This window comes from Mustelus asterias, chromosome 8 (genome assembly GCF_964213995.1).
Source record: "Mustelus asterias chromosome 8, sMusAst1.hap1.1, whole genome shotgun sequence".
Lineage (NCBI taxonomy): Eukaryota > Metazoa > Chordata > Chondrichthyes > Carcharhiniformes > Triakidae > Mustelus > Mustelus asterias.
Genome location: NC_135808.1, coordinates 52130700 through 52157170, shown reverse-complemented (window position 1 = coordinate 52157170; position 26471 = coordinate 52130700). Strand labels below are relative to the sequence as shown.

At 55.7% G+C, this 26471-nt stretch overlaps 1 protein-coding gene across 1 annotated transcript in view; it reads right to left on the bottom strand.

The window, feature by feature from the left end:
- The window catches only part of LOC144497161 (nucleus accumbens-associated protein 1-like), a 135016-nt gene that overhangs the window by 16892 nt on the left and 91653 nt on the right, over positions 1 to 26471 (bottom strand). The window contains exons 2-4 of the mRNA XM_078217963.1: positions 10627 to 11424; positions 5399 to 5572; positions 2399 to 2504 (exon numbers count right to left, since the gene is read on the bottom strand). Of these exons, the coding sequence (XP_078074089.1) occupies positions 2399 to 2504; positions 5399 to 5572; positions 10627 to 11401 (1055 nt within the window). The 5' untranslated portion in view covers positions 11402 to 11424. The remainder of the gene's footprint in view (positions 1 to 2398; positions 2505 to 5398; positions 5573 to 10626; positions 11425 to 26471) is intronic.

Here is a 26471-nt window from a genome sequence, read left to right as displayed (position 1 = left end):
CCTGGTGAAGCTACAACACAGGACTGTGAGCCAAACAGCAGATGCAGCAAATGATAGACAGAGCTAAACCATCCTATAACCAATGGATCAGACTCTGCAGTCCTGCCACATCCAGCTGTGAATGGTGGTGGACAATTAAATGACTCACTGGAGGAAGAGGCTCCACAAATGTCACCATCCTCAATGATGGAGGAACCCAGCACATTGGTGCACAAGATAAGGTTGAAGCATTTGCAGCAATCTTCGGCCAGAATGCCAAGTGGAAGATCCATCTTGGCCTCCTCCAGAGGTCCCCAGCATCACAGATGTCAGTCTCCAGCCAATTCAATTAATTCCATGTGATATCAAGGAAAGACTGAGGGCACTGGATACTGCAAAGACTATAGGCCCTGACAAAATTCTGGAAATAGTACTGACGGCTTGTGCTCCAGAACTAGCTGTTGGCCTAGCCAAGCTGTTCCAGTACAGATACAAGACTGGGGCACCTACCCGGCAATGTGGAAAATTGCCCAGGTCTGTCCTTCACACAAGATGTGGAGATGCCGGCGTTGGACTGGGTAAGCACAGTAAGAAGTCTCACAACACCAGGTTAAAGTCCAACAGGTTTATTTGGTAGCACAAGCCACAAGGGCGGCACGGTAGCACAGTGGTTAGCACTGCTGCTTCACAGCTCCAGGGTCCCGGGTTCGATTCCCGGCTCGGGTCACTGTCTGTGTGGAGTTTGCACATTCTCCTCGTGTCTGCGTGGGTTTCCGCCGGGTGCTCCGGTTTCCTCCCACAGTCCAAAGATGTGCGGGTTAGGTTGATTGGCCAGGTTTAAAAAATTGCCCCTTAGAGTACTGTGATGCGTAGGTTAGTGGGATTAGCGGGTAAATATGTGGGGGTAGGGCCTGGGTGGGATTGTGGTCGGTGCAGACTCAATGGGCCGAATGGCCTCCTTCTGCACTGTAGGGTTTCTATGATTTCTATGATTTCCATGACAAGCCACAAGCTTTCGGAACACTGCCTTTCCATCAGGTGAGTGGGAGTTGTGTTCACAAACAGGACATATATAGACACAAACTCAATTTACAAGATAATGGTTGGAATACGAGTCTTTACAGGTAATTAAGTCTTAAAGGTACAGAAAATGTGAGTGGAGAGTGGCTTAAGCACAGGTTAAGGAGATGTGTAATGTCTCTAGAAGGGGCAGTTAGTGAGATGTTGCAACCCAGGCAAGTCGTGGGGGGGTTACAGATAGTGTGACATGAACCCAAGATCACAGTTGAGGCCGTCCTCATGTGTGCGGAACTTGGCCATCAGTTTCTGCTCAGCGACTCTGCGCTGTCGTGTGTCGTGAAGGCCGCCTTGGAGAACGCTTACCCAAAGATCAGAGACTGAATGCCCGTGACTGCTGAAGTGTTCCTCAACAGGAAGAGAACACTCCTGCCTGGTGATTGTCGAGCGGTGTTCATTCATCCGTTGTCGTCGCGTCAGCATGGTCTCCCCAGTGTACCATGCCTCGGGACATCCTTTCCTGCAGCGTATCAGGCAGACAACGTTGGCCGAGTTGCAAGAGTATGTACCGTGTACCTGGTGGATGGTGTTCTCACGTGAGATGATGGCATCTGTGTCGATGATCGGGCACGTCTTGTAGAGGTTGCTGTGGCAGGGTTGTGTGGTGTCGTGGTCACTGTTCTCCTGAAGGCTGGGTAGTTCCCCAGAGTGGAGAAGCTGCGACATCTTCTCCGGAGCCTTCAACATGTCATCATTGAAGACGAACATCTCGCCAATGCCATCCCCATACCCCCACTTCTTGCCTTCAAACAACCGCACAACCTCAAACAGACCAGTGTCCGCAGCAAACTACCCAGCCTTCAGGAGTTCCAAATCCTACACAGTGTGAAAAAAAGCCTGCTCAGCTTGTCATGATGTCCCTGAACCGATAACTGGTTTGGAAAGTTATACTTTGCAGAATCAAGTTGCCAACTCTGCTGGATTGTCTCCAGGAAACTCTGAAAATTGAAGATTAACTTCCAAGACAATGCAGTAATCTGAAAATCCCAGAAGAAAAATGATCAGGAAATTAAAAATCTGTTTTTTCATTACTTAGTTCTAAAGAGATGCAGAAAGACTTTTTCACTGATGGTCAATATTAATCCAATTGGATAACAAAGATTACGATCCCTGTCCTGTCGGAAGACCGTGTCCCTGGAGGATGGATCAACGGTGGGAATGTGGCGCTGAATCATGTGATGAAACCTCCAGGAATAGCCCCAAGCAGAGTTGGCAACCCCACCATGGAGACACAGATGTTTTGTAAACACGGACACAGTTCAGCAAGTGTTTTGTTGTAGTAACATTGCTGGACCAAGTGAACTTCACAGACCCAAGTGACAACTGCCAAGTTTAAACTCACCGATCGAAGAATGCAGCCAGCAATCTCCGCAGCAAAACCTTGTGTCTGGTCCCCGCACAGATGTGACAATTCATCAGCTGAGCTCTTGTGATGTACACGCTCGTACCTGCGGGTTCAACAGCAGCAGCAACCATTGGTCAACAGTGATCTTCCTGAAGGTCCACACAAGGTGGAGTAACTATCCACTGACTCATCTCCTAGCCAACTCCTAGGACAATCACTCTAATTTCACTCAACTGTATGGCATTGCCTGAAAACAGCATTAGTCACCACATGTTCCTGTAACTCCCAGCTCAACCTCATCCCCTCCTCTCTCAACCCTTCGAAATTATTAGACTGCTTCTCGTACATCTAGTGCTGAAGGAGCAGAAATTCCCTCCAACTGAATATTGGGAAGACGGAAATGAAAGTTATTGTTTTTTAAACCGCACCAAAAGCCCCATTCCCTACCTACCAACTAGATTCCTCTTCCTGAGATTAAACCACTTTTGCAATCTCACTGTCATATTTGACCCCAAGATGAGTTTCCAACCGTACATTTGTGCCATCACTAAGGCTGCCACTAACCCTGCACCATCAGCCAACTCTACTCCTGTCACAGCTTAGCCCCTGCTGAAACCCTCGCTCATACCTTTCTAACCTCTAGACCCTGACTATTCCAATGAACTGCTGGCGGCTCTCGCACTTTCGACAATCTGTAAACTCGAGGTCACATGAAACTCTGTTACCCATGTCTTAACTGGCATTAAGTCCCATTCACCCATCACCCCTGTGCTTGCTGACCGACCTTGGCTCCCAACATGTGAACTTTAAAGCACTCACCCGTTTCCAAATTTCATCATACCCTCTCCTGTCCCTATCTCGGTAACCTCCACCAACCCTTCAACCACCAAAGACTCTGTTCTCCCCCATTACTGACTCTTCACCATCCCCTATTTTCATTGCTCCATTATTGGCATCACAACCTTCAGCTGCCTGGGCCCCAAGTTCTGGGATTCCCTTCCAAAGCCTCTCCATCCCTATTTACTTCTATAAGACCCTCCTTAAATCAACCTCTTTTGATCACCTGCTTTTTATCACCTGCTCTAACCCCATCTTATGTGGGTCAAATTTTTAATTGATGATGCTCCTGTGAACCAACTTGAAATGTTTTACTAAATAAAGACTGTTGTAGTTATGCTTTGTTTTAAAAGGTGCCTTTAACTCAAAGTAGAACAGATAGTTTTGAAAGGGGGCGTGGTGAATTTCTGGTACACATGGAGTCAAATTGTCCACTGTCCTTCGCCAATCACTCCACTCACACAGTGTTTTCTGGATCGGATTAGCACCAGCAACGTACACCTCGATGAATCCTCCTCTCCTTCAGGTCACGACACTCCTGATGATCCAGGATTCCAGAGATTCCAGTATCCGGCCGATTTAAATGCTTTGGTTGGCTCAGGTGAAACTGTTCTTCCCACAGAGAGTTTTACTTGTCTACAGAACGAGATGATCTGCTCCTTGGAGGGTTCAAATTCCATCCTCATAAACCTCAGTTCGGAGAAGTGTGCATGTGACTTCAAATGCCACGGGGGTTGAGAGTGGAGGAGGGCGAGGAAAGTCAAATAAAAACACACTGAGATATTCATAGATCCATAGAATCCTACAGTGCAGAAGGAGGCCATTCGGCCCATCGAGTCTGCACCAACCACAATCCCACCCAGCCCCTATCCCCATAACCCCACGCATATAATCGTCCCCCTGACACTAAGTGGCAATTTAGCATGGCCAATCCACCTAAAAATTGCAGCTTTTAATCATCTCTCGCAGAAGCTCACAGATCAAGAGAAAAAAACTGCTGATAAGAAGCAGGGAAGGATGGAATTCAAACCCTCCAAGAAACAGATCATCTCTGTTCTGTAGACGGTGATGGAGAGCAGAAGTAAAAGTCTCGGGAAGAACAGTTTCCCCTGAGCATTTAAGTCGGCCGGATACCAGAATCTCTGGGATTCTGGATTGTCGTGAGGAGATTCATCGAGGTGAACATTGCTGGTGATAATCAGACCCAGAGACTCTGTGTGAGTGGAGTGATTGGCAAAGGACATTGGACAATTTGACTCCATGTATGGAGGAGTAATTGATCTCAGCCAGAGAACTGGGAGAAGCTTTTGGACTCTCCCTTTGATATTACACATGTGCCTGAGGCATGGGATAAAATTAAAGAAATTTACCTATTTGTTAAACTAATGTACGATTTGCCAGAGTTAATATTTGAATTATGTTGACTTTAGGTTGTTTGCTACTGTAAAAGGCTTAAAATGTGAAACCTTGCCTTTGGTTATGTCCATGCGTTTGTTTGGGAATATTCACCTTGTTGAAAAGTTATTGGTCTCCAGGGCGATCGTAACAACATATAAATACAAGTTGCTGCTGTAACTGCAAATTGCAACCTGGCGTTCCCACCTGCACACAGGCTCCAGCACTTTGCAGCAGGAGTGGGAAAGCTGGCTGATACTTTTCCCCCTCCCAAACCCATTTCTGTCTTATGATGTGCATCCGTCACACAGTAATCGCATTCAGCATTTCATACCCTAACCCCTGCAAAAAAAAGTCACCTCCTGCTCAACAAAGCAGCTCAAAACTCACAAACAAACTCAACCCCACCCACACCAGAATGACTGGGATAGTTTAACCTGGTCCACCTTGGGTTAATACAGATTACCCTGGATGATCCTGGGTTAGTACAGTTTAACCTGTTCCATCCTGGGTTAATAGGATTTAACCTGGTCTATCCTGGATTAATAGGGTTTAATGCAGTCCATCCTGGGTTAATAGAGTTTGATCAGTCCTGCCTGGGTTAATAAGGTTTAACACGGTCCTACCTGGGTTAATAGGGTTTAACCCGGTCCATCCTGGGTTAATAAGGTTTAACACGGTCCTACCTGGGTTAATAGGGTTTAACACAGTGTGCACTGTGAGCCTGTGCTGATTGCTGGACGGTACTTTGGTTTGCGCTCTCACCTGTCACCAGCTCGAGTTTCTCCGATGGGTCGCCCTCCACGTACAGCTTGGGATGACAGCGATGACCAATTTGGTTAATCAGGTCAGCGGGCAAGACTGCCAGGTCATGTCGAATCCTCATCCTGGATCGACCATCCACATGATCAGGAAGAGCTTCCACCCTCTCTGGGGTGGCTGAAAGGGCAAAACAACAGAGTCAAGGTGAAAAAAGCTCAAACTAGCCAAAGGCAAATGGATTAGAGCCAGGACTGAGAACTGCCCAGTCTGTATACCAGGTGGTCCCCTCATTAATAAAAGAGCAAAATAGCCAATGTGCCTCAAAGAAGATGATGAGAGCAAACCAGTGGGATCAATGTTCCTTCTACACAATTAAATCCCAATACCACACTTGGTAAAACAAGCAGGAAGCTGCTAGCGACACCTCCTGCGTTGTGAATTCCCTCTCTCCCTGAATCTCAGTGTCTTCATCACCGCAGGCTGGGAACAAGTAAAGAGAGCTCCGGGAGTTTACAATAGGGTCTTCATCAGTCTGTGTATATATACGTCATGATGTGGAGATGCCGGCGTTGGACTGGGGTGAACACAGTAAGAGCTTTAACAACACCAGGTTAAAGTCCAACAGGTTTATTTGGTAGCAAACACCATTAGCTTTCGGAGTGCTGCTCCTTCGTCAGATGGAGTGGAAATCTGCTCTCAAACAGGGCACAGCGACACAAAATCAAGTTACAGAATACTGATTAGAATGCGAATCCCTACAGCCAGCCAGATCTTAAAGATACAGACAATGTGGGTGGAGGGAGCATTAAGCACAGGTTAAAGAGATGTGTATTGTCTCCAGACAGGACAGCCTGCAAGTCCAGGAGGCAAGCTGTGGGGGTTACTGATAATGTGACATAAATCCAACATCCCGGTTTAGGCTGTCCTCGTGTGTGCGGAACTTGGCTATCAGTTTCTGCTCAGCGACTCTGCGCTGTCGTGTGTCGTGAAGGCCACCTTGGAGAACGCTTACCTGAATGCCCGTGACTGCTGAAGTGCTCCCCCACAGGAAGAGAACAGTCTTGTCTGGTGATTGTCGAACGGTGTTCATCCATCCGTTGTCGTAGCGTCTGCATGGTTTCCCCAATGTACCATGCCTCAGGACATCCTTTCCTGCAGCGTATCAGGTAGACAACGTTGGCCGAGTTGCAAGAGTAGGTACCGTGTACCTGGTAGATGGTGTTCGCACGTGAGATGATGGCATCCGTGTCGATGATCCGGCACGTCTTGCAGAGGTTACTGTGGCAGGGTTGTGTGGTGTCGTGGTCACTGTTCTCCTGAAGGCTGGGTAGTTTGCTGCGGACAATGGTCTGTTTGAGGTTGTGCGGTTGTTTGAAGGCAAGAAGTGGGGCTTGGCGAAATGTTCGTCTTCATCAATGACATGTTGAAGGCTCCGGAGGAGATGCCGTAGCTTCTCCGCTCCGGGGAAGTACCGGACGACGAAGGGTACTCTGTCCACCGTGTCCCGTGTTTGTCTTCTGAGGTCAGTCGGTGCGGTTTTTCACTGTGGCGCGTCAGAACTGTTGATCGATGAGTCGAGCGCCATATTCTGTTCTTATGAGGGCATCTTTCAGCGTCTGGAGGTGTCTGTTGTGATCCTCCTCATCCGAGCAGATCCTGTGTACTCGGAGGGCTTGTCTGTAGGGGATGGCTTCTTTTACGTGTTTAAGGTGGAAGCTGGAGAAGTGGAGCATCGTGAGGTTATCCGTGGGCTTGCGGTACAGTGAGGTGCTGAGGTGACCGTCCTTAATGGAGACGCGTGTGTCCAAGAATGCAACCGATTCCGGAGAGTAGTCCATGGTGAGTCTGATGGTGGGATGGAACTTGTTGATGGCATCATATAGTTGTTTCAGTGATTGCTCACCATGACTCCAAAGGAAGAAAATATCATCGATGTATCTAGTGTATAGCATCGGTTGAAGGTCCTGTGCAGTGAAGAAGTCTTGTTCAAACCTGTGCATGAAGATGTTGGCATATTGAGTTGCGAATTTGGTCCCCATGGCTATTCCATGTGTCTGGATCATCGACACGGATGCCATCATCTCACGTGAGGACACCATCTACCAGGTACACGGTACCTACTCTTGCAACTCGGCCAACGTTGTCTACCTGATACGCTGCAGGAAAGGATGTCCTGAGGCATGGTACATTGGGGAAACCATGCAGACGCTACGACAACGGATGAATGAACACCGCTCAACAATCACCAGACAAGACTGTTCTCTTCCTGTGGGGGAGCACTTCAGCAGTCACGGGCATTCAGCCTCTGATCTTCAGGTAAGCGTTCTCCAAGGCAGCCTTCATGACACACGACAGCGCAGAGTCGCTGAGCAGAAACTGATAGCCAAGTTCCGCACACACGAGGACGGCCTAAACCGGGATGTTGGATTTATGTCACATTATCAGTAACCCCCACAGCTTGCCTCCTGGACCTGCAGGTTGTCCTGTCTGGAGACAATACACATCTCTTTAACCTGTGCTTAATGCTCCCTCCACCCACATTGTCTGTATCTTTAAGATCTGGCTGGCTGTAGGGATTCGCATTCTAATCAGTACTCTGTAACTTGATTTTTGTGTCGCTGTGCCCTGTTTGAGAGACAATTTCCACTCCATCTGACAAAGGAGCCGCGCTCCGAAAGCTAATGGTATTTGCTACCAAATAAACCTGTTGGACTTTAACCTGGTGTTAAAACTCTTACTATATATACGTCAACCAAGGAAACAGCAGCTACAATCCTTCCACAGGACTTTCACCTTCAGCTGAAGTCAAACCAGCTGGCTATAGACTCATGAACCTTCGGGGCCAAGACAGCCCATCCTCCCTCAGCCCAGTCAGACACAGTCAACCTCCCCCAGGCCTGAGCCAGTCAACCTCCCCCAGGCCTGAGCCAGTCAACCTCCCCCAGGCCTGAGCCAGTCAACCCCCCGCCAGGCCTGAGCCAGTCAACCCCCCGCCAGGCCTGAGCCAGTCAACCCCCCCCCCCCCCCCCCCCAGGTCTGAGCCAGTCAACCTCCCCCAGGACTGAGCCAGTCCACCTCCCCCAGCCCTGAGCCAGTCAACCCCCCCCCAGGCCTGAGCCAGTCAACCTCCCCCCCCAGGACCCAGGCAGCGCCAATTCTGCCTTGCTGAAGCTTCTGAACTCTATGGTACTGTGCCCTTCAGTGATGCTCCACAGTACACCATTCTCTCTTTCACCTCCAGTTGATCCTCCTGTAGGAGGGAAGGGACATGTCTTGCGGTCGCGTAGCATTAACACCAGGCCAGTGACCAGCTTTCTGGGAGAGCCTTTGGGTTAGTCAAGCATGATAGGCTGACGTTAGTTCCCCATTAACACCCACTTTCAAACGGGATGTTGGGGGGGGCGGGGCTAGATGTGGGACTCAGCACTGTGAGAAATGCATGCCTCACAACCACACTATGTAGAAGAATCAACCAATGTATTCACATTCTTTTGCTTTAACACATTTCTGTAAAAATGTAAACACTATAGTTTGGAATCAAATTGGACATTTGTAACCTTGGCTTGCGTAATTGTTCTAACTGCACAAAGATGTACCAGTCTGATTAGAACTAGTATTTAACGAACTAGTGTATATCAAATTAGTATTAATTGAACTGGCATATACTGAACTGGCATAGAGTGAAATTAATTAACTCTTCATGCTTTAAGAAATAAGGTCAAAACCATGTTCGGTGGCTCATTAGACTGGTTCATGGGATGAAGAGGTTGATGCAATTTGGGACAAGCTTCTCTGGAGTTTCGAAGAATTAAAGTGAATTTATTTATTAGTGTCACAAGTAGGCTTACATTAACACTCCAATGAAGTTACTGTGAAAATCCCCCAGTCGCCACACTCTATTTGGTACACTGAGGGAGAATTTAGCATGGCCAAAGCACCTAACCAGCACATCTTTAGGACTGTGTGAGGAAACGGAGCACCCGGAGGAAACCCACGTAGACACGGACCCACAGACAGTGTGGAGACAGGGAATCGAACGTGGGTCCCTGGCGCTGTGAGACAGCAGTGCTAACCACTGTGCCACCGTGAGGTGACCTCATTGAAACATGAAAGATTCTGAAGGGGTTTAATAGGGTGGACACAAAGTGACTGTTTCTGCTGGTCGGGGAATCTAAAACATGGGGGCACAGTGTCAGGATAAGGGGCAGGTCATTTAGGACAGAGATGAGGAGAAATTTCCTCACTCAAAGCGTTGTGAATCTTTGGAATTCTCTGGCCCAGAGGGTTGTGGATGCTCCATCATCGAATATATTTCAGTCTGGGAGTGACAGATCTTGGTTCTCTTGGGGAATTCAGGGATACGGGGAGTGGGCAGGAAAATGGAGTTGAAGCCCAAGGTCAGCCGTGATTGCACTGAATGGTGGAGCAGGTTCGATGGGCCAAATGGTCAACTCCTGGTCCTATTTCCTGTATTCTTGTGCAGCAGGGAGAAGAAGCCCTAACAGGGGACAGAAGTCCAAAGGGACTACAAGAGTTTAAGTTGTCAGAAAAGGAACAAGACAAATCCTGTCTGGCTCCTCCTGCTCCCTGTTGTCCATAGCTGCAAGAGGGAAGTATAATCTGTTAAATTGACTGAATAAATCTTTCCATTGCTGATAGTCTTGCTGCTGATCTATTCATTGTGCCCAAATTCCTTCTGGTGTTACAATTCAGAGATAGGAAATCTGGTTGGAGTTTATTAATCCAAGGTCATTTGCCTTGTCCCTCCCTCACTTTAACTGAGACTCAGGGCACTGAGCACAGCACTGTTTCAAAACAAAGATATTCATTTATAAAAACCCCCTTGAACACAGCCAAACAAGATACATATCCTCACTGATATAGTGTTGAAATTGGAGCAGGCAATTTGCGCCCTGATTGTTCCAAAACCAGCAAGGCGATGAGGAACGAGGGAATCACTTTCAGATTCTGATTATGCACAGGGACAGGAGGAGGCCATTCAGGCCCCTCAAGCCTCTTTCACCAAACAACCAAATCTTGGCTGATCTGTACCTTAACTCCACTTCTCCAGCTTGCTCCATCGCACTCAATCCCCTTGTGTGAGAAAATCCGATCAAGCTAAGTTTGAACATGTTCAATTGACCCCATTTGCTCGCCCACCTTGGGTGAGACGGGAGACTCCCCCGCCCATAGATTGGACTGAGCTGAGACTAGGAATTTCTGCGGCTTACCGACATGTGGGACACTCATGATGTTGTACATGCTGCACATCTGGACGTACTGCTCTTCCGTCATGTCCTCCAGGCTCTCCTCCTCTGCCTCCTCCTCCTCCTCCTCGTTCTGGCAGGAGAAGGGGCTATCGCTGGGGTGCACACTGCTGGCTCCGGGACTGGCAATATCGCGGGGTACGCTGACTGGGCAAGCCTGCCCGCCGGCTCCCTCAAGCGCCAGGCGGGCTGACTTGGCACTGCCCATGGTTGGACCCTCGGGAGCGCGTCTGGCGCGGCCGAGGCCCGCCTCGCTCTGCTCTACTTTGACGCGGGAAGCGAGGGGGAGGGGGAGGGGGGCAGCTGGGCTCTGAGGCTCCCAGCTGGGGTCTTCGGCGTTCAGCCCTTGAGAGTCGCACCTGGGGGAGCTGACCTTGGACAGGAGCTCGGTGCCTCTCTCCACGATGCGCTGGATCTGCAGGAAACCCGCTGTGTACATCAGCATGAACTGCTCACCCGCCTTCATACACAGCCTCCCCGTGTAGCAGAAGTTGAGAATGTTCTGGAAGCTCTGCGGCTGCACGGCTGCTGGCAGCTCAAAGGCTGCCCGCGTGGTCCCAGCGAAGAGATCCCGGAAGTATGAGCTGTTGGCAGCCAGCACTGCTCGGTGAGCCTTGAACGTCTGGCCCTTCACCACAATCGAGGTGTCGCAGTACAGACCCTGCAACCGCTGCTCATTCAGGCATTCCAGCACCGTGTTCCCAAAGTTGGGAATCTCCAGCTGCAGTGTTTGAGCCATTGTCGGGGGAACGACGTCAAAACCTACAAAGTAGCGAAAATGAAACACATATTAATCCTCGCAAGACAACGTAGCACTCCCGCACTGAGCCCACAACAACGCAGCACTCCTGCACTGAGCCTACAACGCAGCACTCCCGCACTGAGCCGACAACGCAGAACTACCGCACTGAGCCCACAACAATGCAGCACTCCCTCACGGAGCCCACAACAATGCAGCACTCCCACACTGAGCCCACAACGCAGAACTTCCGCACTGCGCCCACAACAATGTAGCACTCCCGCACGGAGCCCACAACAATGCAGCACTCCCGCACTGAGCCCACAACAATGCAGAACTCCCGCACTGAGCCCACAACAACGCAGCACTCCCGCACTGAGCCCACAACAACGCAGCACTCCCGCACTGAGCCCACAACGCAGACCTCCCGCACTGAGCCCACAACAATGCAGCACACCCGCACTGAGCCCACAACAACGCAGCACTCCCGCACTGAGCCCACAAGAATGCAGCACTCCCGCACTGAGCCCACAACAATGCAGCACTCCCGCACTGAGCCCACAAAAACGCAGCACTCCGGCACTGAGCCCACAACAATGCTGCACTCCCGCACTGAGACCACAACAACGCAGCACTCCCGCACTGAGACCACAACAACGCAGCACTCCCGCACTGAGCCCACAACAACGCAGCATCCCACACTGAGCCCGCAACAACGCAGCATTCCCGCACTGAGCCCACAACAACGCAGCACTCCCGCACTGAGCCCACAACGCAGAACTCCCGCAATGAGACCACAACAACGCAGCACTCCCGCACGAAGCCCACAACAATGCAGCACTCCTGCACTGAGCCCACAACAGTGCAGCACTCCCGCACTGAGCCCACAACAATGCAGCACTCCCGCACAGAGCCCACAACAATGCAGCACTCCCGCACTGAGCCCACAACAATGCAGCACTCCCGCACCGAGCCCACAACAATGCAGCACTCCCGCACTGAGCCCACAACAACGCAGCACTCCCGCACCGAGCCCACAACAACACAGCACTCCCGCACTGAGCCCACAACAACGCAGCACTCCCGCACTGAGCCCACAACAACGCAGCACTCCCGCACAGAGCCCACAACAATGCAGCACTCCCGCACTGAGCCCAAAACAACACAACACTCCCGCACTGAGCCCACAACAACGCAGCACTCCCGCACTGAGCCCACAACAATGCAGCACTCCCGCACTGAGCCCACAACAATGCAGCACTCCCGCACTGAGCCCACAACAATGCAGCACTCCCGCACTGAGACCACAACAAAGCAGCACTCCCACACTGAGACCACAACAACGCAGCACTCCCGCGCTGAGCCCACAACAATGCAGCACTCCCACGCGGAGCCCACAACAACGCAGCACTTTCGCGCTGAGCCCACAACAACGCAGCACTCCCGCACTGAGCCCACAACAACGCAGCACTCCCGCACTGAGCCCACAACGCAGACCTCCCGCACTGAGCCCACAACAACGCAGCACTCCCGCACTGAGCCCACAACAATGCAGCACTCCCGCACTGAGCCCACAACAATGCAGCACTCCCGCACTGAGCCCACAACAATGCAGCACTCCCGCACTGAGACCACAACAAAGCAGCACTCCCACACTGAGACCACAACAACGCAGCACTCCCGCGCTGAGCCCACAACAATGCAGCACTCCCACGCGGAGCCCACAACAACGCAGCACTTTCGCGCTGAGCCCACAACAACGCAGCACTCCCGCACTGAGCCCACAACAACGCAGCACTCCCGCACTGAGCCCACAACGCAGACCTCCCGCACTGAGCCCACAACAACGCAGCACTCCCGCACTGAGCCCACAACAACGCAGCACTCCCGCACTGAGCCCACAACGCAGACCTCCCGCACTGAGCCCACAACAATGCAGCACTCCCGCACTGAGCCCACAACAACGCAGCACTCCCGCACTGAGCCCACAAGAATGCAGCACTCCCGCACTGAGCCCACAACAATGCAGCACTCCCGCACTGAGCCCACAAAAACGCAGCACTCCGGCACTGAGCCCACAACAATGCTGCACTCCCGCACTGAGACCACAACAACGCAGCACTCCCGCACTGAGACCACAACAACGCAGCACTCCCGCACTGAGCCCACAACAACGCAGCATCCCACACTGAGCCCGCAACAACGCAGCATTCCCGCACTGAGCCCACAACAACGCAGCACTCCCGCACTGAGCCCACAACGCAGAACTCCCGCAATGAGACCACAACAACGCAGCACTCCCGCACGAAGCCCACAACAATGCAGCACTCCTGCACTGAGCCCACAACAGTGCAGCACTCCCGCACTGAGCCCACAACAATGCAGCACTCCCGCACAGAGCCCACAACAATGCAGCACTCCCGCACTGAGCCCACAACAATGCAGCACTCCCGCACCGAGCCCACAACAATGCAGCACTCCCGCACTGAGCCCACAACAACGCAGCACTCCCGCACCGAGCCCACAACAACACAGCACTCCCGCACTGAGCCCACAACAACGCAGCACTCCCGCACTGAGCCCACAACAACGCAGCACTCCCGCACAGAGCCCACAACAATGCAGCACTCCCGCACTGAGCCCAAAACAACACAACACTCCCGCACTGAGCCCACAACAACGCAGCACTCCCGCACTGAGCCCACAACAATGCAGCACTCCAGCACGGAGCCCACAACAATGCAGCACTCCCGCACTGAGCCCACAACAATGCAGCACTCCCGCACTGAGCCCACAACAATGCAGCACTCCCGCACTGAGACCACAACAAAGCAGCACTCCCACACTGAGACCACAACAACGCAGCACTCCCGCGCTGAGCCCACAACAATGCAGCACTCCCACGCGGAGCCCACAACAACGCAGCACTTTCGCGCTGAGCCCACAACAACGCAGCACACCCGCGGTGAGCCCACAACAATGCAGCACTCCCGCACTGAGCCCACAACAATGCAGCACTCCCGCACTGAGCCCACAACACAGGAGCACACCCGCGCTGAGCCCACAACAATGCAGCACTCCCGCACTGAGCCCACAAAACAGCAGCACACCCACACTGAACCACAACAACGTAGCACCCCCGCACTGAGCCGACAACAGCGCAGCACTCCCGCACTGAGCCCACAACACAGCACTTCAACACTGAGCCCACAACAATGTAGCACGCCTGCACTGAGCCCACAACGCAGCACTCCCACGCCGAGCTGACAACAATGCAGCACTCCCGCACTGAGCCCACAACACAGGAGCACACCCGCGCTGAACCCACAACAACGCAGCACTCCCGTGCTGTGCCCACAACAATGCAGCACTCCGGCACTGAGCCAACAACAATGCAGCACTCCCGCAATGAGCCCACAACAACGCAGCTCCCCCGCGCTGAGCCCACAACAATGCAGCACTCTCGCGCTAGGCCAACAAAGCAGCACTCCCGCGCTGAGCCCACAACAACGCAGCACACCTGCACTGAGCCGACAACAACACAGCACTCCCGCACTGAGTCCACAACACAGCACTTCAACACTGCCCACAACAACATAGCACGTCTGCACTGAGCCGACAATGCAGCACTCCCGCACTGAGCCCACAACAATGCAGATCTCCCGCGCTGAGCCCACAACAATGCAGCACTCCCGCACTGAGCCCACGACAATGCAGCACTCCCGCGCTGAGCCCACAACAACACAGCACTCCCGCGCTGAGCCCACAACAATGCAGCACTCCCGCACTGAGCCAACAACAATCCAGCACTCCCGCACTGTGCCCACAACAATGCAGCACTCCCGCACTGAGCCCACAACAATGCAGCACTCCCGCAATGAGCCCACAACAACGCAGCACTCCTGGGCTGAGCCCACAACAACGCAGCTCCACCGCGCTGAGCCCACAACAATGCAGCACTCTCGCGCTGAGTCAACAAAGCAGCACTCCCGCGCTGAGCCCACAACAATGCAGCACTCTCGCACTGAGCCCACAACAACGCAGCACACCCGCACTGAGCCCAAGACAACGCAGCACTCCTGCACTGAGCCGACAACAACGCAGCACCCCCGCGCTGAGCCGACAGCAACGCAGCACTCCCGCGCTGAGCCCACAACACAGCACTTCAACACTGCCCACAACAATGCAACACTCCCGCACTGAACCCACAACACGGGAGCACACCCGCGCTGAACTCACGACAACGCAGCACTCCCGCGCTGAGCCCACGACAACGCAGCACTTACACACTGAGCCCACAACAATGCAGCACTCCCGCACTGAGCCCACAACAATGCAGCACTCCCGCACTGAGCCCACAACAATGCAGCACTCCCGCGCTGAGCCCACAACAGCACATCACTCCCGCGCTGAGCCCAGAACAATGCAGCACTCCCGCGCTGAGCCCAAAACAACGCAGCACTCCCGCGCTGAGCCCACAACAACGCAGCACACCAGCACTGAGCCCACAACAACGCAGCACACCCGCACTGTGCCCACAACAACGCAGCACACCCGCACTGAGCCCACAACAACGTAGCACTCCCGCACTGAGCAGACAACAACGCAGCACTCCCGCACTGAGCCCACAACACAGCACTTCAACACTGAGCCCACAACAGCGCAGCACTCCCGCGCAGAGCTGACAACAATGCAACACTCCCGCACTGAGCCCACAACACAGGAGCACGCCCGCGCTGAACCCACAACAACGCAGCACTCCCGCGCTGAGCCCACAACAATGCAGCACTCCCGCACTAAGCCCACAACAATGCAGCACTCCCGCACTGAGCCCACAACAATGCAGCACTCCCACACTGAGCCCACAAAAATGCAGCACTCCCGCACTGAGCCCACAACAATGCAGCACTCCCGCACTGAGCCCACAACAATGCAACACTCCCGCACTGAACCCACAACAATGCAGCACTCCCGCACTGAGCCCACAACAATGCAGCACTCCCGCACTGAGCCCACAACAACGCAGCACTCCCGCACTGAGCCCACAACACAGGAGCACACCCGCGCTGAACCCACAACAACGCAGCACTCCCACACTGAGCCCACGACAATGCAGCACTCCCGCACTGAGCCCACAACAATGCAGCACTCCCGCATTGAGCCCACAACAACGCAGCACTCCCGCACTGAGCCCAAAACAACACAGCACTGCCGCACTGAGCCCACAACAACGCAGCAGTCCCGCACTGAGCCCACAACAACGCAGCACTCCCGCACTGAGCCCACAACAACACAGCACTCCCACACTGAGCCCACAACACAGCACTTCAACACTGAGCCCACAACAACGCAGCACTCCCGCACTGAGCCCACAACAACACAGCACTCCCGCACTGAGCCCACAACAGAGCACTTCAACACTGAGCCCACAACAACGTAGCACTCCCGCGCTGAGCCCACAACAACGCAGCACTCCGGCACTGAGCCCACAAAACAGCAGCACTCCCGCACTGAGCCCACAACAACGCAGCACTCCCGCACTTAGCCCACTACAACGCAGCACTCCCACAATGAGCCCACAACAATGCAGCACTCCCGCACTGAGCCCACAACAATGCAGCACTCCCGCACTGAGCCCACAACACAGCACTCCCGTGCTGAGCCCACAACAATGTAGCACGCCCGCACTGAGTCAACAACAATGCAGCACTCCCGCACTGAGCCCACAACAATGCAGCACTCCCGCACTGAGCCCACAACAATGTAGCACTCCCGCACTGAGTCAACAACAACGCAGCACTCCCGTACTGAGCCCACAACAACACAGCACTCCCGCACTGAGCCCACAACAACACAGCACTTCAACACTGAGCCCACAACGCAGCACTCCCGCGCTCAGCTGACAACAATGCAACACTCCCGCACTGAGCCCACAACACAGGAGCACACCCGCGCTGAACCCACAACAACGCAGCACCCCCACGTTGAGACGACGACAACGCAGTACACCCGCACTGAGCTGACAACAATGCAGCACTCCCACACTGAGCCAACAAAACAGCAGCACTCCCGCGCTGAACCCACAACAACGCAGCACTCCCGCACTGAGCCCACAATGCAGCACTCCCGCACTGAGCTGACAACAATGCAACACTCCCGCACTGAGCCCACAACACAGGAACACACCCGCGCTGAACCCACAACAACGCAGCACTCCCGCGCTGAGCCCATAACACAGGAGCACACCCGCGCTGAACCCATAACAACGCAGCACCCGCACGCTGAGCCAACGACAACGCAGCATTCCCGCACTGAGCCCCGACAACGCAGCACTACCGCACTGAGCCCACAACAACGCAGCACTCCCGCACTGAGCCCACAACAACGCAGCACTCCTGCACTGAGCCCACAACAATGCAGCACTTCCGCACTGAGACCACAGCAACGCAGCACTCCTGCACTGAGCCCACAACAACGTAGCACTCCCGCACTGAGCCCACAACAACGCAGCACTCCCGCACTGAGCCCACAAAAAAGCAGCACTCCCGCACTGAGCCCACAACAACGCAGCACTCGAGCAGTGAGCCCACAACAACGCAGTAGTCCCGCACTGAGCCCACATCAATGCAGCACTCCCGCACTGAGCCCACAACAGTGCAGCACTCCCGCGCGTAGTCGACAACAACGCAGCACTCCCGCGCTGAGCCCACACCAATGAAGCACTCCCGCGCTGAGCCCTCAACAACCCAGCACTCCCGCGCTGAGCCCACAACAACGCAGCGCTCCCGCACTGAGCCCACAACACAGGAGCACACCCGCGCTGAAACCACAACAACGCAGCACTCCCGCACTGAGACCACAACAATGCAGCACTCCCGCACTGAACCCTCAAAACAACAGCACCCCCGCGCTGAACCCACAACAACGCAGCACTCCCGCACTGGGCCCACAACAATGCAGCACTCCCGCACTGAGCCCACAACAACGCAACACTCCCACACTGAGCCCCCAAAACAGCACTTCCACACTGAGCCCACAGCAACGCAGCACTCCCGCGCTGAGCTCACAAAACAGCAGCACCCCGCACTGAGCCCAAAACAACACAGCACTCCCGCACTGAGCCCACAACAACGCAGCACTCCCGCACTGAGCCCACAACAACGTAGCACTCCCGCACTGAGCTGACAACAACGCAGCACGCCCGCACTGAGCCCACAACAATGCAGCACTCCCACACTGAGCCCACAACAAGGCAGCACTCCCGCACTGAGCCCATAACAACACAGCACTCCCGCACTGAGCCCACAACAACACAGCACTCCCGCACTGAGCCCACAACAACGCAGCACTCCCGCACTGAGCCCACAACAATGCAGCACTTCCGCACTGAGACCACAGCAATGCAGCACTCCTGCACTGAGCCCACAACAACGTAGCACTCCCGCACTGAGCCCACAACAACGCAGCACTCCCGCACTGAGCCCACATCAATGCAGCACTCCCGCACTCAGCCGACAACAACGCAGCACTCCTGCACTGAGCCCACAAAAAAGCAGCACTCCCGCACTGAGCCCACAACAACGCAGCACTCCCGCACTGAGCCCACAACAACGCAGTAGTCCTGCACTGAGCTCACAACAACGCAGCACTCCCGCACTGAGCCCACAACAACGCAGCACTCCCGCACTGAGCCCACAACAGTGCAGCACTCCCGCGCGTAGTCCACAACAACGCAGCATTCCCGCGCTGAGTCCACAACAATGAAGCACTCTCGCGCTGAGCCCTCAACAACGCAGCACTCCCGCGCTGAGCCCACAACAATGCAGCACTCCCGCACTGAGCCCTCAACACAGGAGTACACCCGCGCTGAAACCACAACAACGCAGCACTCCCGCACAGAGTCCACGACAACGCAGCACTCCCGCACTGAGACCACAACAATGCAGCACTCCCGCACTGAACCCTCAAAACAACAGCACTCCCGCACTGAGCCCACAACAATGCAGCACTCCCGCACTGAACCCTCAAAACAACAGCACTCCCACACTGAGCCCACAACAATGCAGCACTCCCACACTGAGCCCACAACAATGCAGCACTCCCACACTGAGCCCACAACAATGCAGCACTCCCACACTGAGCCCAGAACAATGCAGCTCTCCCACACTGAGCCCACAACAATGCAGCACTCCCACACTGAGCCCACAACAATGCAGCACTCCCACACTGAGCCCACAACAATGCAGCACTCCCACACTGAGCCCACAACAATGCAGCACTCCCACACTGAGCCCACAACAATGCAGCACTCCCACACTGAGCCCACAACAAGGCAGCACTCCCGCACTGAGCCCACAGCAACACAGCACTCCCGCACTGAGCCCACAACAACACAGCACTCCCGCACTGAGCCCACAACAACGCAGCACTCCCGCACTGAGCCCACAACAACACAGCACTCCCGCACTGAGCCCACAACAACACAGCACTCCCGCACTGAGCCCACAACAACGCAGCACCCCCGCACTGAGCCAACAACGCAGCTCTCTCACACTGAGCCGACAACAACGCAGCACTCCCGCACTGAGCCCACGACAATGCAGCAATCCCGCACCGAGTACACAACGCAGTACTGTCGCACTGAGCACAAAGCGCAGCACTCCCGCACTGAGCCCCCAACAACGCAGCACTCGAGCAATGAGCCCACAACAATGCAGCACTCCCGCACTGAGCTGACAACAATGCAACACTCCCGCACTGAGCCCACAACACCGGAGCACACCCGCGCTGAACCCACAACAACGCAGCGCCCCCACGCTGAGCCGACGACAACGCAGCATTCCCGCACTGAGCCCCGACAACGCAGCACTAACGCACTGAGCCCACAACAATGCAGCACTCCCGCACTGAGCCCACAACAACACAGCACTGCCGCACTGAGCCAACAACAACGCAGCACTCCCGCACTGAGCCCATGACAATGCAGCAATCCCGCACCGAGTACACAACGCAGCACTGCCGCACTGAGCCCACAACAACACAGCACTCCCACACTGAGCCCACAACAACGCGGCTATCCCGCACTGAGCCCACAACAACGCAGCACTCCCGCATTGAGCCCACTACAACGCAGCACTCCCGCACTGAGCCCACAAGGCAGCACTCCCGCACTGAGCCCACAACAACACAGCACTCCCGCACTGAGCCCACAACAATGCAGCGCTCCCGCACGAAGCCAACAAAACAGCAGCACTCCCGCGCTGAACCCACAACAACGCAGCACTCCCGCACTGAGCCCACAACAACGTAGCACTCCCGCACTGAGCCGACAACAACGCAGCACTCCCACACTGAGCCCACAACAACGCAGCACTCCCGCACTGAGCCCACATCAGTGCAGCACTCCCACACTCAGCCGACAACAACGCAGCACCCCTGCACTGAGCCCACAAAAAAGCAGCACTCCCGCACTGAGCCCACAACAACACAGCACACGCGCACTGAGCCCACAACAACGCAGCACTCCCGCACTGAGCCCACAACAATGCAGCGCTCCCGCACTGAGCCCACAACAACGCAGCACTCTCACACTGAGCCAACAACAACGCTGCACTCCCGCACTGAGCCCACAACAACGCAGCACTCTCACACTGAGCCAACAACACAGCACTCCCGCACTGAGCCCACAACAACGCAGCACTCTCACACTGAGCCAACAACAACGCAGCACTCCCGCACTGAGCCCACGACAATGCAGCAATCCCGCACCGAGTACACAACGCAGCACTCCCGCACTGAGCCCACAACAACACAGCACTCCCGCACTGAGCCCACAACAACGCAGCACTCCCGCACTGAGCCCAAAGCGCAGCACTCGAGCAGTGAGCCCACAACAACGCAGTATTCCCGCACTGAGCCCACAACAATGCAGCACTCCCACACTGAGCCAATAACAACACAGTACGCCCGCACTCAGCCCACAGCAATGCAGCACTCTCACACTGAGCCCACAACAATGCAGCAATCCTGCACCGAGTACACAACGCAGCACTGCCGCAGTGAGCCCAAAGCGCAGCTCTCCCGCACTGAGCCCACAACAACGCAGCACTCGAGCAGTGAGCCCACAACAACGCAGCACTCCTGCACTGAGCCCACAACAACGCAGCACTCCCGCACTGAGCCCACAACAACGCAGCACTCCCGCGCTGAGCCCACAACAATGAAGCACTCTCGCGCTGAAACCACTACAACGCAGCACTCCCGCACTGACTCCACGACAACGCAGCACTCCCGCACTGAGCCCACAACAATGCAGCACTCCCGCACTGAGCCCACAACAACACAGCACTGCCGCACTGAGCCAACAACAACGCAGCACTCCCGCACTGAGCCCATGACAATGCAGCAATCTCGCACCGAGTACACAACGCAGCACTGCCGCACTGAGCCCACAACAACACAGCACTCCCACACTGAGCCCACAACAACGCGGCGATCCCGCACTGAGCCCACAACAACGCAGCACTCCCGCATTGAGCCCACAACAACGCAGCACTCCCGCACTGAGCCCACAACAAGGCAGCACTCCCGCACTGAGCCCACAACAACACAGCACTCCCGCACTGAGTCCACGACAATGAAGCACTCTCGCGCTGAGCCCACAACAACGCAGCACTCCCGCGCTGAGCCCACAACAATGCAGCACTCCCGCACTGAGCCCACAACACAGGAGCACACCCGCGCTGAAACCACAACAACGCAGCACTCCCGCACTGAGCCCACAACAACGCCGCAGTCCCACACTGAGCCCACAACAACGCAGCACTCCCGCACTGAGCCCACAAAACAACACTCCCGCACTGAGCCCACAACAACGCAGCACTCCCGCACTGAGCCCTCAACAACGCAGCACTCCCGCACTGAGCCCACAACGCAGCACTCCCGCACTGAGCCCACAACAACGCAGCACTCCCGCACTGAGCCCACAACTCAGCAGCACTCCCACACTGAGCCCACAACTCAGCAGCACTCCCGCACTCAGCCCACACCAATGCAGCACTCCCGCACTGAGCCCACAACGCAGCACCCCCGCATTGAGCCCACAACTCAGCAGCACTCCCACACTGAGCCCACAACAACGCAGCACTCCCGCACTGAGCCCTCAACAACGCAGCACTCCCACAGAGCCCACAACTCAGCAGCACTCCCACACTGAGCCCACAACAACGCAGCACTCCCGCACTGAGCCCACAACTCAGCAGCACTCCCACACTGAGCCCACAACTCAGCAGCACTCCCGCACTGAGCCCACAACAACACAGCACTCCCGCACTGAGCCCACAACAACACAGCACTCCCGCACTGAGCCCACAACAACGCAGCACCCCCGCACTGAGCCAACAACGCAGCTCTCTCACACTGAGCCGACAACAACGCAGCACTCCCGCACTGAGCCCACGACAATGCAGCAATCCCGCACCGAGTACACAACGCAGTACTGTCGCACTGAGCACAAAGCGCAGCACTCCCGCACTGAGCCCCCAACAACGCAGCACTCGAGCAATGAGCCCACAACAATGCAGCACTCCCGCACTGAGCTGACAACAATGCAACACTCCCGCACTGAGCCCACAACACCGGAGCACACCCGCGCTGAACCCACAACAACGCAGCGCCCCCACGCTGAGCCGACGACAACGCAGCATTCCCGCACTGAGCCCCGACAACGCAGCACTAACGCACTGAGCCCACAACAATGCAGCACTCCCGCACTGAGCCCACAACAACACAGCACTGCCGCACTGAGCCAACAACAACGCAGCACTCCCGCACTGAGCCCATGACAATGCAGCAATCCCGCACCGAGTACACAACGCAGCACTGCCGCACTGAGCCCACAACAACACAGCACTCCCACACTGAGCCCACAACAACGCGGCTATCCCGCACTGAGCCCACAACAACGCAGCACTCCCGCATTGAGCCCACTACAACGCAGCACTCCCGCACTGAGCCCACAAGGCAGCACTCCCGCACTGAGCCCACAACAACACAGCACTCCCGCACTGAGCCCACAACAATGCAGCGCTCCCGCACGAAGCCAACAAAACAGCAGCACTCCCGCGCTGAACCCACAACAACGCAGCACTCCCGCACTGAGCCCACAACAACGTAGCACTCCCGCACTGAGCCGACAACAACGCAGCACTCCCACACTGAGCCCACAACAACGCAGCACTCCCGCACTGAGCCCACATCAGTGCAGCACTCCCACACTCAGCCGACAACAACGCAGCACCCCTGCACTGAGCCCACAAAAAAGCAGCACTCCCGCACTGAGCCCACAACAACACAGCACACGCGCACTGAGCCCACAACAACGCAGCACTCCCGCACTGAGCCCACAACAATGCAGCGCTCCCGCACTGAGCCCACAACAACGCAGCACTCTCACACTGAGCCAACAACAACGCTGCACTCCCGCACTGAGCCCACAACAACGCAGCACTCTCACACTGAGCCAACAACACAGCACTCCCGCACTGAGCCCACAACAACGCAGCACTCTCACACTGAGCCAACAACAACGCAGCACTCCCGCACTGAGCCCACGACAATGCAGCAATCCCGCACCGAGTACACAACGCAGCACTCCCGCACTGAGCCCACAACAACACAGCACTCCCGCACTGAGCCCACAACAACGCAGCACTCCCGCACTGAGCCCAAAGCGCAGCACTCGAGCAGTGAGCCCACAACAACGCAGTATTCCCGCACTGAGCCCACAACAATGCAGCACTCCCACACTGAGCCAATAACAACACAGTACGCCCGCACTCAGCCCACAGCAATGCAGCACTCTCACACTGAGCCCACAACAATGCAGCAATCCTGCACCGAGTACACAACGCAGCACTGCCGCAGTGAGCCCAAAGCGCAGCTCTCCCGCACTGAGCCCACAACAACGCAGCACTCGAGCAGTGAGCCCACAACAACGCAGCACTCCTGCACTGAGCCCACAACAACGCAGCACTCCCGCACTGAGCCCACAACAACGCAGCACTCCCGCGCTGAGCCCACAACAATGAAGCACTCTCGCGCTGAAACCACTACAACGCAGCACTCCCGCACTGACTCCACGACAACGCAGCACTCCCGCACTGAGCCCACAACAATGCAGCACTCCCGCACTGAGCCCACAACAACACAGCACTGCCGCACTGAGCCAACAACAACGCAGCACTCCCGCACTGAGCCCATGACAATGCAGCAATCTCGCACCGAGTACACAACGCAGCACTGCCGCACTGAGCCCACAACAACACAGCACTCCCACACTGAGCCCACAACAACGCGGCGATCCCGCACTGAGCCCACAACAACGCAGCACTCCCGCATTGAGCCCACAACAACGCAGCACTCCCGCACTGAGCCCACAACAAGGCAGCACTCCCGCACTGAGCCCACAACAACACAGCACTCCCGCACTGAGTCCACGACAATGAAGCACTCTCGCGCTGAGCCCACAACAACGCAGCACTCCCGCGCTGAGCCCACAACAATGCAGCACTCCCGCACTGAGCCCACAACACAGGAGCACACCCGCGCTGAAACCACAACAACGCAGCACTCCCGCACTGAGCCCACAACAACGCCGCAGTCCCACACTGAGCCCACAACAACGCAGCACTCCCGCACTGAGCCCACAAAACAACACTCCCGCACTGAGCCCACAACAACGCAGCACTCCCGCACTGAGCCCTCAACAACGCAGCACTCCCGCACTGAGCCCACAACGCAGCACTCCCGCACTGAGCCCACAACAACGCAGCACTCCCGCACTGAGCCCACAACTCAGCAGCACTCCCACACTGAGCCCACAACTCAGCAGCACTCCCGCACTCAGCCCACACCAATGCAGCACTCCCGCACTGAGCCCACAACGCAGCACCCCCGCATTGAGCCCACAACTCAGCAGCACTCCCACACTGAGCCCACAACAACGCAGCACTCCCGCACTGAGCCCTCAACAACGCAGCACTCCCACAGAGCCCACAACTCAGCAGCACTCCCACACTGAGCCCACAACAACGCAGCACTCCCGCACTGAGCCCACAACTCAGCAGCACTCCCACACTGAGCCCACAACTCAGCAGCACTCCCGCACTCAGCCCACACCAATGCAGCACTCCCGCAGAGCCCACAACAATGCAGCAGAGCCGCGCTGAGCCGACAGCAACGCAGCACTCCCGCACTGAGCCCACAACAACGCAGCACTCCCGCACTAAGCCCACGACAACGCAGCACTCCCGCACTGAGCCCTCAACAACGCAGCACTCCCGCACTGAGCCCACAACGCAGCACTCCCGCACTGAGCCCACAACAACGCAGCACTCCCGCACTGAGCCCACAACTCAGCAGCACTCCCACACTGAGCCCACAACTCAGCAGCACTCCCGCACTCAGCCCACACCAATGCAGCACTCCCGCAGAGCCCACAACAACGCAGCAGAGCCGCGCTGAGCCGACAGCAACGCAGCACTCCCGCACTGAGCCCACAACAACGCAGCACTCCCGCACTGAGCCCACAACAACGCAGCACTCCCGCACTAAGCCCACAACGCAGCTCTCCCGCACTGAGCCCACAACAATGCAGCAGAGCCGCGCTGAGCCGACAACAACGCAGCACTCCCGCACTGAGCCCACAACAGCGCAGCACTCCCGCACTGAGCCCACAACAACGCAGCACTCCCGCACTGAGCCCTCAACAACGCAGCACTCCCGCACTAAGCCCACAACGCAGCTCTCCCACACTGAGCCCTCAACAACGCAGCACGCCCGCACTGAGCCCACAACTCAGCAGCACTCCCGCGCTGAGCCCACAACTCAGCAGCACTCCCGCGCTGAGCCCACAACAGCGCAGAACTCCCGCACTGAGCCCATATCGCTGCACTCCCGCACTGAGCCCACAACAACACAGCACTCCCGCACTGAGCCCACAACAGGGCAGCACTCCCACACTGAGCCCACAACAGGGCACCAGTCCCACACTGAGCCCACAACAGGGCAC